General features: G+C 34.5%; 1 protein-coding gene across 8 annotated transcripts; it reads right to left on the bottom strand.

The window, feature by feature from the left end:
- Positions 1-4,577: 4,577 nt before the first annotated feature.
- LOC127149884 (uncharacterized) lies at positions 4,578-8,194 on the bottom strand. Of its 8 annotated transcripts, XR_007821732.1 has the most exons (9): positions 7,942-8,191; positions 7,539-7,723; positions 7,095-7,156; positions 6,748-6,856; positions 6,549-6,668; positions 6,082-6,201; positions 5,567-5,622; positions 5,218-5,294; positions 4,839-4,909 (listed from the first exon to the last, which is right to left on the bottom strand). XR_007821732.1 is itself a non-coding variant. In XM_051086238.1 (8 exons), exons 2-8 carry the CDS (start codon positions 7,651-7,653, stop codon positions 4,826-4,828), a joined length of 666 nt encoding a protein of 221 aa, XP_050942195.1. In that variant the 5' UTR covers positions 7,654-7,723; positions 7,920-8,191; the 3' UTR covers positions 4,578-4,825. The 8 variants fall into 8 exon arrangements, 6 of the variants coding, with proteins under 6 accessions (XP_050942195.1, XP_050942194.1, XP_050942200.1 ...); XM_051086238.1 differs by lacking the exon at positions 5,218-5,294 and having other exon boundaries at positions 4,578-4,909; positions 7,920-8,191; XM_051086237.1 differs by lacking the exon at positions 5,218-5,294 and having other exon boundaries at positions 4,578-4,909.
- Between the last annotated feature and the right edge of the window lie 4,439 nt (positions 8,195-12,633).

The raw sequence follows: 12,633 nt of genomic DNA, 5'->3' as shown, positions 1-12,633 counted from the left end.
AAATACCAAAACTCGACCATTCAACATAAAGTTTAAAACGGACCAGATACGATTCATTAAAACAGTATAAACCTTACAAAAGACAGTTTCGGGCCCTATTTTAAATAATTCAAAAAGTCACAAAATAAAATGTCAAGTCACCAGTCCAAAAATCACAATCAAAATATTCTGACAAAATACATAGCGGAAGCGAAAGAAAATCAGACGCGTCCATATGGCCTTCACGCATCCTTCCTGCCTCTCGTCGGTCTGCCCCTCGCTGTACCCCTACCTGAAAAGTTAAAGAAGAGAAAGGGTGAGTATAAACATACCCAGTAAGGGACCCACTACTGGGCCCATTAGGGATCAACAGTTAACTTCCTATTCGGGGGTACCCTACATAACAGTCTAGTGGTTCCGTAGAACGCACATATCAGTCTAGTGCTCCCGAAGGATGCACATATCAGTCTAGTGCTCCCGAAGGATGCACATATCAGTCTAGTGCTCCCGAAGGATGCACATATCAGTCTAGTGCTCCCGAAGGATGCACATATCAGTCTAGTGCTCCCGAAGGATGCACATATCAGTCTAGTGCTCCCGAAGGATGCACATATCAGTCTAGTGCTCCCGAAGGATGCACATATCAGTCTAGTGCTCCCGAAGGATGCACATATCCGTAAGGCACACTACCCCATAGATGAAGCTAACCGTTACCCCTCAGTCCAAATTAAACTGTCTGCATCAGTCACATCTCAACGGCATTCATATTACAGTTCCGCCATAGGCTCTGTCAGTCAGATAGTATAGGTTTAAACATCTACACCCTCAGTTGTTATATGCATTACCGATTCGCACACCAATAGGGAAACCCTAGGTCCAATCGACTAACCAACCAAAACCGGACTCACTGTCCTTCCCCGTCCAAACTCCATGAACCACATCCAGACCAGGGTTTAATACATACTGAATCGTAACTTTAAGGTCCATTAACATATAATTTCACTCCACAAACAGCAGTCACAGTATATTTTCATCAGACAAAATATAATTTCAGTACTTAACAGTCAACACGCATACAGATATTCAGTACAGTCACTAACGTGTAATCCCCTGTGGATTACTACGGTTTTAGCCTGGACTCGGGGTCCAGTAGTAGAAAAACCCTTACCTGAAACTCGGTGATGCCCCTCGATTGAAAACTACGCTCAACAGATCCACCTAAACGAAACACGAAGGTTTTAGTGGGTGGCCCTAGTAGCAGTTGATTTAAAAGGTCATCCGTTGACTTACCCAAGGAAAGGAAGCTATCTCCAACCAGGTCTGTCGCGGAACCCGAGAACTTAAGCGTCAACTTTGCACTACCTTCAAGGGAGAAAAGTAGGGCCAAAACTTAATTCAACATTCAGACTCAAATCGGACGAGGAACATTAGGGAATTCATCAGAACAAACCTTACCGAAAACTCACCGTGAACCGAAAAGAAGGAAGGAAGGCTTAGGTGGCTCGGCTCGGCTTGGACTCGGCTCGGCTCGGCTCGGCTCGGCTCGGCGGCTCGCGGCTCGGCTCGGCGGCTCGCGGCTCGGCTCGCGGCTCGCTCGGCTTGGGGCTCGGCTCGCGGCTCGGCTCGCGGCTCGCTCGGCTTGGGGGCTCGGCTCGGCGGCTCGCGGCTCGGCTCGGCGGCTCGCGGCTCGGCTTGTCCAACACGGCTCACCCGGATCTGTGTGGCTCGGATCGGAAACGGCTCGGGTCAGCTGGAACCGGGTCGGGTCTGGACGAAAGAGAATGGGCAGCACGGTGATCGGTTTTTTTTTTTTTCCGGCGAGCGACGGCGGCGACGATTCGCGGACAACACACGAGGGATGCGGGTGGCTGCTTCGTGGAGCAGCAACGAGCGGCGGTGGCGTTGGCTGGGATTCGACGGACGACGACGAAGAGACGGGTTGCGGCTTGCGGATGGTGGCTGCGGCGAACGTCCGGCGAGGCTACGCACCGACGGAGATGGAGATGAAGAGACGGACGGAGACGAAAGCGAAAGGAAATGGATGGGGCTCGGGTTTAGCGGTGCCGCGGCGTCGGGGAGAGGAAGAATCGGCTGGCGGCGGCTGCGGGAGAGAAAAGAAATTTCGAGGGGGGGGGGCGTGCGGCGCGTATTAGGGTTTTTGTTTTTAAAAAATTTTATTATATATATATATATATATATAAATCTTAAATAATATATAATATTAATAAATTAAATTAAATAATAATATATATATATATTAAATAATAATAATAATAATAATAATAATGAAGTAATAAATATAATATATTAATAATATTAATATTAAAGAAATAATAATTTATTTTGTTATTTTAGAAATAACAATATTTCTATAATATTAATTTATAATAATATTTATAATATTAATATTATAACCAATAAAATAAACATTAATAATAATAATATAATTAATATTATATTATTATTATATCGATTTGCATTTTAAATAAAACGAGAACAAAATTTTACCTTAAAAAAATTTCGGAGCGTTACAACCTTAACTTAGTTTAAAGGGATAGTTGTAAATGTAGCAATTATATTCAAAATAATTAAGTATGTAGCAACATTTTAAAAAAATTGCAAATATAGCAAAATCTGTCAAAATCTATCAATGATAGGAGTCTATCACCGATAGACCAAGTAGCAAATGTTGGTCTATCACTGATAAACCATAAGAGTCTATCAACGATAGAAGTGTATCACTGATAGATTTTGCTATTTTTGCAATTTTTTTAAAATATTGTCACATACTTAATAATTATTCTAAATATTGCTACATATTATAATTACCCTAGTTTATTATAATTACCCTAGTTTAAAAAGTTTGGGTCGTTACACTATCAATGATAGACATGTATATGTTTTGATCATTGATAATATATCAATCATAGACTTATATTAGTTTCTATCACTAATAATATCAATGATAAAGTACTTCTATCGTTTTAATCAATCATAGACTTCTATTAATCTTAATCATTGATAGAAATTAATAGACTTTTATCAATCTCTATCAATGATAGACTTTTATCAGTCTCTATCAATGAAGACTTCTTTCTATTTTTATATATCTGAAATGTAAGGAACGTAGAAAACTTTGCTATAACTTGTAAATAGTTTGACCTATTTTTCTATATTTTAAAAATCTCACTTTTTAAACTTATTAAAGTATTATACAATGATATTGTTGTCTTAAAAATAGTTGATATTTTTTAATATAAGTACGAAGTCCAAACAAATATTCCGCAAGAAAAAATGGAGGCATAAGCTCAATATTGTAACCTTATAAAGGCACCATCGGGAGCACGCATGTTGAAATTTCCGCAGTCAAAACATGAATCGCTCTCTCCCTTATCAATTAGTTTTTGAAACAAAACTAGATATTTACCCAATAGTTTGAACATATATAAGACCCTTCCGCTTTTATTAGATAGCAGATGAATCTGGAATAATATTAATATTTGGTGGCTTCTTGTTATGACCTTCACTGATAGTTACGTAATACGTTTTCTTAGTTTATCGAGATCCGTTTTCTCGTGAGTATATTTCATCTAATAATTAGGTTGACGCATAAAAAGTTTTTTTTTTTTTTTTTTTTTTTTTTTTTTTTTTTTTTTTTTTTTTTCATTTTACGCTGTCAGAAATTATAAGTAGCTTTTAATGAACCAGTGATTTTGATCTAGTTTTTTCTCCTCCTTTTTCCCAAAGAAATTAATTAAAGGGATCTTTAAAAAATTTTAAAAAACGGTAAAATATTTACAATCTACACATCAATTCTAAAAACGAAAAAAGTTTAAAGGTCCATCATGTAAAGTACAAAAAATGCTCCGTCAACAACGCGTGCGTAATATATTTGCGATCGTTTAGATATGGCTACAATTTATACGCGATCGTTTAGATAAGACTATGATTTATACGCGATCGTTTAGATAAGACTACAATTTATACCTGATCGTTTAGATATGTCTACAATTTATACGATATCACTACTACAAAAACAGGATTTCTTGACGGTTTTAAACTGTCAAGAGTGATTATTCTTGACGGTTTTAAAACCGTCGTTGAATCCAGTGTCAAGAAAGGCATTTTTCATGACAGTTGTAAAAAACGTCAAGAATTGTTAACGTTGACAGTTTAGAACCGTCAAGTATTCCATTTTTCATGACAGTTTAAAACCGTCAAGCATAGGTTTTAATGACAGTTTAGAACCGTCAAGAATGTGACTATGAATGACAAAAACCGTCAAGAATGCGAATATTCATGACATTTTAAAACCGTCAAGAGTGCATTTTTCATGACATTTTATAACCGTCAAGAAAGTCGTCGTTTATGACATTTTGTACCCGTCAAGAGTATTCTTTTTCATGACATTTAGAAACCGTCAAGAGTGATTTTTAATGACATTTTAGAACCGTCAAGAATCTCGTTGTTCATGACATTTGCGAACCGTCGAGAATTTTTCATTTTTTTAATTGTAATTTATTTATATTATTGTTCCTGTATTATACTCTCATTGGTCCAAGAATTCAACTACATATAAACGACAAATATACATCAAATGACAACTAAACATCATTCATTCATATCATTTCCAAAACTTTGCATCATATTCATATATCATTTACAAAACCAATACATATGAACAGTTCACCTATCAACAACTCACCTAAACTCTAAACCTCAACAAAGTCCCAAAAGTATATCAATCAATCCCCACCTCTCCCTCTCCCCCTCCATATAAACATTTCAAAAAATCAACCACAAAAAATAAAGTTTCCTATTTCAGAGATGACAAATAAATCCTAAATCATATGTACGAACCCAAAAACTCAACCAACTCAACCCGCACCTCATCTAACTCGGCCTGTGAGTATGGTTTTCTTGTATCAATCTGTAGACATGCAAAATAAATGAATTAGTATTCATAAAAATTATTATACCCACAATATTGGATCAAAAGTAAACTATCTAAAGAACAAAATAAACTAGATCAATCCTAATTCTTTAACTCAATCGAATACCAAACTAAAATCACATGACCAGAGTAAAAACGAAGACAAATTAAAACGCTAAAGATTAAGATAATTATAGCAAAATCTATCATTGATTGCATCAATCTCATCGTCACTATTAGAAGTCGCACAACTAAAAGACCATAGAAAATCAGAACTGAAATTAAATAAAGAATAAAATATGAACCTAAAACATCCTTTATGTCACGGAGTCTCTGGGGAACCTTTTTGGCCTGAAGCCTCTTATTTCTGATGTGGCAGTTTCTGAAATATAAATATGAACAAGAGTGACAACAAGCTAGACCTATCCCAAATCCATCCAACAACCTAGCTATTTAAAGTATCAACACATTAAGCAACCACAGCATGATCAAACCACTTAGAATATAAAGCAGTGATGACAGTATCAATATAAAGCAAAACAAACGTAAAAAGTTTCAAAGCAACACTTTAACACTTGAAACAGCAAAAAAAAAAAAAAATGTTTAAATGTCACTTCGAGTCTCGTAACAATTCCAAGAAGATTCTATACTCACTTTGATTCTCAACCAACCAAAAGTTTTCAAAAAGTGTGTGAGTAACACTTTAACCCCTGAAACGAATGAAGAGAAGTATTGAATCTCAAAACAACCTATATTGCTCCACACACTTACAATCAAGCCCCCTTTGAGAAAACACTTTAAAGAATTGGTATCACATATTGATAACAAGATTGGCTAGTTGCATTAGGAAATAGAAAGAAAAACAAGTGGCACACCTTTCTAATAACATACTAGCAGACCACAAATAACTTTCTATTTGAATTACATGTATAGTGTTCTATGCAACACGTATAGTGTTTTTAAAAACTGCCACCAAATTCTCCAAATTCTCCAACAACTTGTTCAACATATTAAACACAGAGATATCTGAAAGATTAAAATTTAAAAAGAAAAAACAAAAGAGAAGATGAACAATTCCAGATTAGACACAATCATTTAACTTTTAAGTATACTCTACTTTAATCACAGTAGACGGCATCAATATAATCAAATAACAAAAAGAGTCATACTTTGTGAAGCAGCACGGTTTGCAAGATGAGGAGAGGCAACATGATTTTGAATTATGTGATCAAGTAGAGCACCGGTAGCACTCTGACCACCTTCAGTAAGCCAATACTCAGGTATCATTGCTGACATTTAAAAAAAAAACTCATGTCATTTAGGAGTTTTATGGAAAAGATGGCAATCATCATTAGAAGAAATACTGCAATAAAACTGTTCCCTCTTTACTAAGCTATGAAAGAAATAGATATTAAATATTAGACATTTGAACTCAGCAACCAACAAAGACAGTAAAATAACAAATTGCTGTATGGTATCAGTAATTGGCACAGAACATATCCATGTAAATTTTGATGGTAAAAACATTTTCGTTATCCTATTGAGAACATAGTCCACCTGCCTCTTTCCTCCTCACCATGCTACTATTTGAAATGAAGAACTTGACAGAAAATATTGGAATTAATTTCAACCATACCTGACCAAAACGGTCCCCATACACCAGGAATAAAGAGCTTATCCCTTGAGACAGCCATATGGCAGGTAGATGTTCCACAAACCAGTGCCATACGATGCAATATCATCTCCTTATCGAAACCTAGAACAGTTAATTTCAATATGAAAGAATGAAATATAATAAGAAAAAAAAATATGAAATATGTAGGACAAACCACAACCTTCAGAATCAGAATCTTGCCCAGGTACACTTTCCAACACCCCAACTCCACCTGCATGAGCATCAATCAGTGAAACACCAACAGGGATGCCATCAACCAAACCCAGTTCCTGATAAGCACAAAAAAAAAACAATTCAATCAAATTAAAAATGAACCTGAAGTTGATTTCTTACTTTATTATTTTTGTTTTTTTGTTTTATTTTTATTCCTATTATTGAACAGTTTAACAGCCAGAGCAAATTCTTCTTTCCCTACCCTATCAATGCAATATTGCATATTACATAAATGTTCGCTAATAAGGAATTTTCAGAATTCTAAGTTCAAATTTTGAGGACGACGTTTCTTACCTTCGCAGCTACTGGAGTCAGACCAGAACCCAAGGGGTGACCAGGGAATGCTACACTTCTTCCTAATGACATTATACATCAATAACTTTGTACAGTCAATTACTGAGTTGCAACAAGTAAACCAGTTTTATGGGATGGGTACAATAAACAAAAAGTATAGAGTAAATGAGTACAAATACATCCACTACACATTTCATGACAAACTTAAATTTCTTATGAAAGGAAATAATATACAGAGAGTGCTCAACATAAAAAATAATCAAGAAAAAAAGTGTTTCGATTCTTCCTTATGGATACTAAAGAGTAGAGAGGGAATAATAGTTCAAGCAACGTAAAGGATAAATCTGCACTCAGAACGTACCAGTGCAAAATGATTTAGAAATTCTAAGTATTTCATCAATCAAAAACTCAACCAAAATATGTTTTCAGCTAATTCATTCACACCTATTTTCGCATGGTGACCATCAACAAGATCTCTTAATCCAATTTCCTCCCAGAAATCATCATCCCATCCACAAGCCTCCATATTTCGGGAATCCTTTTCATTGTACTGTGACATGTGTGCATGGCCAAGATAGGTCCATTTGCACACGGTGGTGCATAGACTGCGTGTGTCATCACCAGTGGCCCTAGAACATCCAGATAATGATCTTAAAGTATGAAAGATATCGAAAATTAAGATTAAACGAAAGCAAGAGATGCAATATCATACGATGCAATATCATCTCCTTATCGAAACCTAGAACAGTTAATTTCAATATGAAAGAATGAAATATAATAAGAAAAAAAAAAGATGAAATATATAGGCAGCGACTTGGGACGAACTTGTGAACGACGGCGGACAAACCTGTTGCGGCGGCGGACGAACCTATTCTGAACGACAACCTACGAACACACCAAATCTTCAGCGGTGGACAAACGCAACGTCTTCAACGGCGGCTTGTGATGAAGGGGGCTTGCGAGCGTAAGCACACCAAATCTTGCGATGAAAGAGATGTGAAGTTTTCGATCGTGAAGAGAAATATGGAGGGGGGAAAGTTAGGGCTTTTTTACAAAATTTGGGGGAAAAGAGGAAATTTGAGAAAGTAAAATTAAAAGTGGCAAAATTTTAATTGAAATAGAGGAAAGCGTAATGTGAAAAAGAAAAAAGAATTTCGCGCTTTTAGTATTTTCATTTTTCCCCCTTTTTTCCTCCTATTTTTATATTGTTTTTTTATTATTTTTTCAATTAATTTAGTAATTCTTGACGTTTCTAAAACGTCAAGAAAAATTCTCTTACTTGACGTTTTAAAAATGTCAAGAAATTTTAAAATTTCTCAGTCTCCGCCTTTTCATTAAAATTCTTGACGTTTTAAAACGTCAAGAATTTAATCGATATTTCTTGACGTTTATAAAACGTCAAGAATGTAATTGATATTTCTTGACGTTTTTAAAACGTCAAGTATAATTACATATTATTTTACATTTGAAAAACGTCAAGAATGTCGATTTTATAATAAATCTTGACGTTTTAAAAACGTCATGAATTTAGAAGATAATCCTTGACAGTTTATAACAGTCAAGAAAAACGTTCATATTGCTTGACGGTTTAAAACCGTCAAGAATTCGGAAAATTGCCTCCCCTCCGCCTTTTCATCAAAATTCTTGACGGTTTTCCTATTAAACCACTCCTTTCTTGACGGTTTTATCAACAACCGTCAAGAAAAGAAAAAACCAACCGTCAAGAAAGGGTCTTTTTCTAGTAGTGTATCGATTAGATATGGCTACAATCTATCTTTTTAATTCCATCGTTTAATTTTGTTATACGATCGTTTATATTTGATCATTTAAATTTGGGTACCTAAATCTAAATGATTTTTTTTTTTCAAAATTTGGTACACGATTTTTATAATTTTTTTAGTACACGATCGTTTAGATTTCTTTACACGATCGTTTAGATTTCTTTACACGATCGTTTACATTTGACTACTCCAATCCAAATGATTTTTTTTCAAGATTCTTTATACACAATCATTTTTTACACGATCATTTACTTTTTTTTTTTACACGATCGTTTACATTTGGCTACTCTAATCTAAATGATTTTTTTCAAGATTATTTATTCACGATCTTTTATTGTTTTTTTTACACGTTTACTTTTTTTACATAATAGTTTACATTTGACTACTCCAATCTAAATGATTCTTTTTCGAGATTCTTTATACACGATCTTTTATTTCTTTTATTTTTTTTACACGTTTATTTTTTTTACATAATAATTTACATTTGACTACTCTAATCTAAACACTAGAAGAAATTTGACCTTTGGTTTAAAACGGACATTAAAGGGCTTTAATGTCACTTGGCAATCGACATCTTTGTGAGCGTTATTAAAGGTCTTTAATGTCGGTTGGGCTTTAATGTCAGTTTAAAAACGACATTAAAGGCCTCTTTAATGTCGGGTTAAAAACAACATTAAAGGTCTTTAATGTCCGTTTTCAACCGACATCTTTGATGGTGTTATTGAAGCCCTTTAATCTCGGTTGGGCTTTAATGTCGGTTTAAAAACGACATTAAAGGCCTCTTTAATGTCCGTTTGTCAGTTTTCAACCGACATCTTTGATAGTGTTATTGAAGCCCTTTAAAATGTCGGTTGAACTCTGATGTCGGTTTAAAATCGACATTAAAGCCTAGTTTTTGGATTCATTTTTACAAATTTATTTTTATTTAAATGTTACATTATTGTCCTATAGACCGACATTTGGTCAATGTGGATAAATATGTTTTTCACACGCCAATAAATCAATGAAATTCATATTATGTTAGAAACTATAATATTTGTCTTTTACATTTGAATACACAAAATAAAATCTTAATATTATGTTTATATATACATTCTACAATAGTACATGAAAAAAGATTCTAATACAAGAATTAAATAATTAAAAATCCAAAATGCCTTCTTAGTCTTCAATTTTCAACGGTCGCTTGGCCATCTCTGCACAATCGCTTAGCTTTCAACTCGATATGACTTCAATTATCTACAAACAATATCCAAATAAACCATTTATATAGAATAACAAAGCTGTTTGAAGCACTAAAATTGCAAAGAAGGATGAAAAGTTCTTAAGATTTTATATCCACACCCCAAACCATATAACTCTCTTCAGTCTACCCCATCCATCAGGCTTTCCTAAATCTCTTCAATCTAATATTAGAAATATTCCATAGATGCAATCATATACAATCCTTTTCCCAAATAATAATAAAAAAAACATTTTATGTGGCAACCTATGAACTCTTGTAATTGATTAGCTCATAATATTGCCCGCCAAATGAATAATCAACATTTTTTTACATAACATTATTAAGAAAACCAATATCAATCTATAAAGAAATAAGCAACATCAACACAATAAGCTGAAAAGTAAAGCAATCATATTTGTATACCTTGGGTGTGGAGAACCCTTGATTGGCTTTTGGCCATATTTCCTCCATGAATAATCATCATATCTGCTAGCTTGTTACTAATCGTGGGCACCTTAATCGACTGCTTCACTCTATGCTTCACTCAAGTGTTATTAAAGGACTTCCCCTTTCCTACCATTGCATTTTATAACAAAAATATCAACACAAAATACACAATCAACAACCAACAATCCATTTGAACACAAAAACACTGTGTAACTAAGAATTTTCTTGCCATTTATGCATTCATAAAGTGTGTTCAAACTAGAAAGCCCTTTCTCATTGGATTAATAGGAAGTAGGGTATGACTGTTCTAAATGGGGAGGGAAAAATAGATAAAGGAGAAATTTTAGTAAAAATTTGCCAAGGGAAAATGAGCAGGTGTAGCCATTTGAGGGTAAATCTTGAACCGCTGAACTGTCCAGTTTATAAGTGAAATAGAGTAGAAATAGAAGTAAAAATCAACAAACAGACCTGTCAATCAAGCAGCCATTACATGCTACAAAAACTATATAGTAATAAAATTCTAAAGCAGAAAAACTTTGCTTTGATCAGTTGGTAAATAGAAAACCATATAAAGTAACACAACATATAATAACAAAGTCTCTTAACTGTAATATGCCATGCACGAAAGTTTTCCTTCTATGTATCAAAGCTGCTTATGAACAAACGTGAGAGTTATAAACGGCCTCCATAGTGATAAATGCCCATGTTTAATCATCACACAATTAAAACAAGCACAGATGAAGAATAAATAAAAGGAGAAATGTTAGTATAGAAAAGGCAGGGAATTCAAAACCTTCTATAATCAGGAATTCCACATTCCGTACATATTCCAACTCCTGTCAATACCACAAGCTTGGAACTGCAGAATTCATAATAGCATGAAACGAACAATGTGTGTTGTTAAGAATTATTTATCATCCCAAAATGGATGTTGGTTCAAAAGTATTAAGATACAAATAAAGGGAAATGATAAAGACCTTTGATCAAGAAAGTTATATAAAAGATCAACATCCTTCATGCTAGGGGGATCCGAATCAGGAACTAGCTTCTTGTCCCTCGTAAAGTTTTGTCGAGGCTTTTCTTCAGTGATCGATGAGGAACTAACGGAAATTTTACGTGACGTTTCGATATTCCTTGAGGAGCAAAAAAGAGATATCAACAATCTTCCCTTTCTGAGCAATTGACAACTTTGTCCTCTATATTTATCAAATAGAAGCTCACTTACCTCCCATGTTGTTTCCAAGTAAATTCCTTGTGGTTGAGGAAGACTACCATCCAAAAAAAATGAAAAGAAAAAATAAAAAAGTCGAGAGAGAGAGAGAGAGAGAGAGAGAGAGAGAGAGAGAGAGAGAGATGGAGAGAGATGGAAGATAAAAATGAAACCAAAACATAAGGAAACTTTAGTGGAAATTTTGGAGAAGATGGGTAGGGATGGAAATGAAAATGTAAGAACATAAGACAGCAAAAGAACTACAACAATTGCGCGACGTTTTTTATATGTTGTTTTCCTTTTCTTTCTTTTTTTTTTTTTATTTTTAAGATGAAAACCAGCACTTTAGGCATATGAAAAATAATCCCATAAAAAGAATAGGGATAGGACAAACTCTAATAACATCCGACATCATATTACAAATTTACCACCAACATAACCTTACAATAACATTTGAACATCAGAAGATTAATAATAACAAAAAAAAAAAAAAAAAAAGAACCAACTGTTTTCAAGGATAGAACAACGAGCATTCTGCTCTTTTCATGTATTTCAGTTGGAATTTTGAATTGAAATTCATGGCCAGCAGGGAAAAGGAACCACCAACTCGCTATTCAAAGCTCAAAAAGAATTTACCAAGGAACGAAACTTGGCTATGATTCTTTAACTCTCTGTCTATCATGGAATATTTCAAATTAGACAAGAACATAACTATTGATGCATACCGCCAAAATTAGAGTGAGACACAATCTTCCACTTGACACATTACAATTAGTAAAACATGAGGATGCACCACCAGCCAAAGACAAGCCTTTTTTACTCAGCAAGATGTTCATCTAACAAAAGCTCAATTAACATGTTAACATATTTTAGTAT

The sequence above is a fragment of the Cucumis melo genome, chromosome 6 (assembly GCF_025177605.1).
Source record: "Cucumis melo cultivar AY chromosome 6, USDA_Cmelo_AY_1.0, whole genome shotgun sequence".
Lineage (NCBI taxonomy): Eukaryota > Viridiplantae > Streptophyta > Magnoliopsida > Cucurbitales > Cucurbitaceae > Cucumis > Cucumis melo.
Note: the sequence above shows the minus strand (reverse complement) of the source record. Positions and strands in the feature narration are given on the sequence as shown.

What these genes read in the sequence shown, in the direction of transcription:
- LOC127149884 (XM_051086238.1), bottom strand. Translation starts at nt 7,653, where the DNA reads ATGTCACAGTACAATGAAAAGGATTCCCGAAATATGGAGGCTTGTGGA. An exon ending in TGGTCACCATGCGAAAATAG is followed by an intron (nt 7,157 to 7,538) that starts GTGTGAATGAAT and finishes TAATGTCATTAG; the next exon opens with GAAGAAGTGTAGCATTCCCT. An exon ending in GCAAGATTCTGATTCTGAAG is followed by an intron (nt 6,669 to 6,747) that starts GTTGTGGTTTGT and finishes TAACTGTTCTAG; the next exon opens with GTTTCGATAAGGAGATGATA.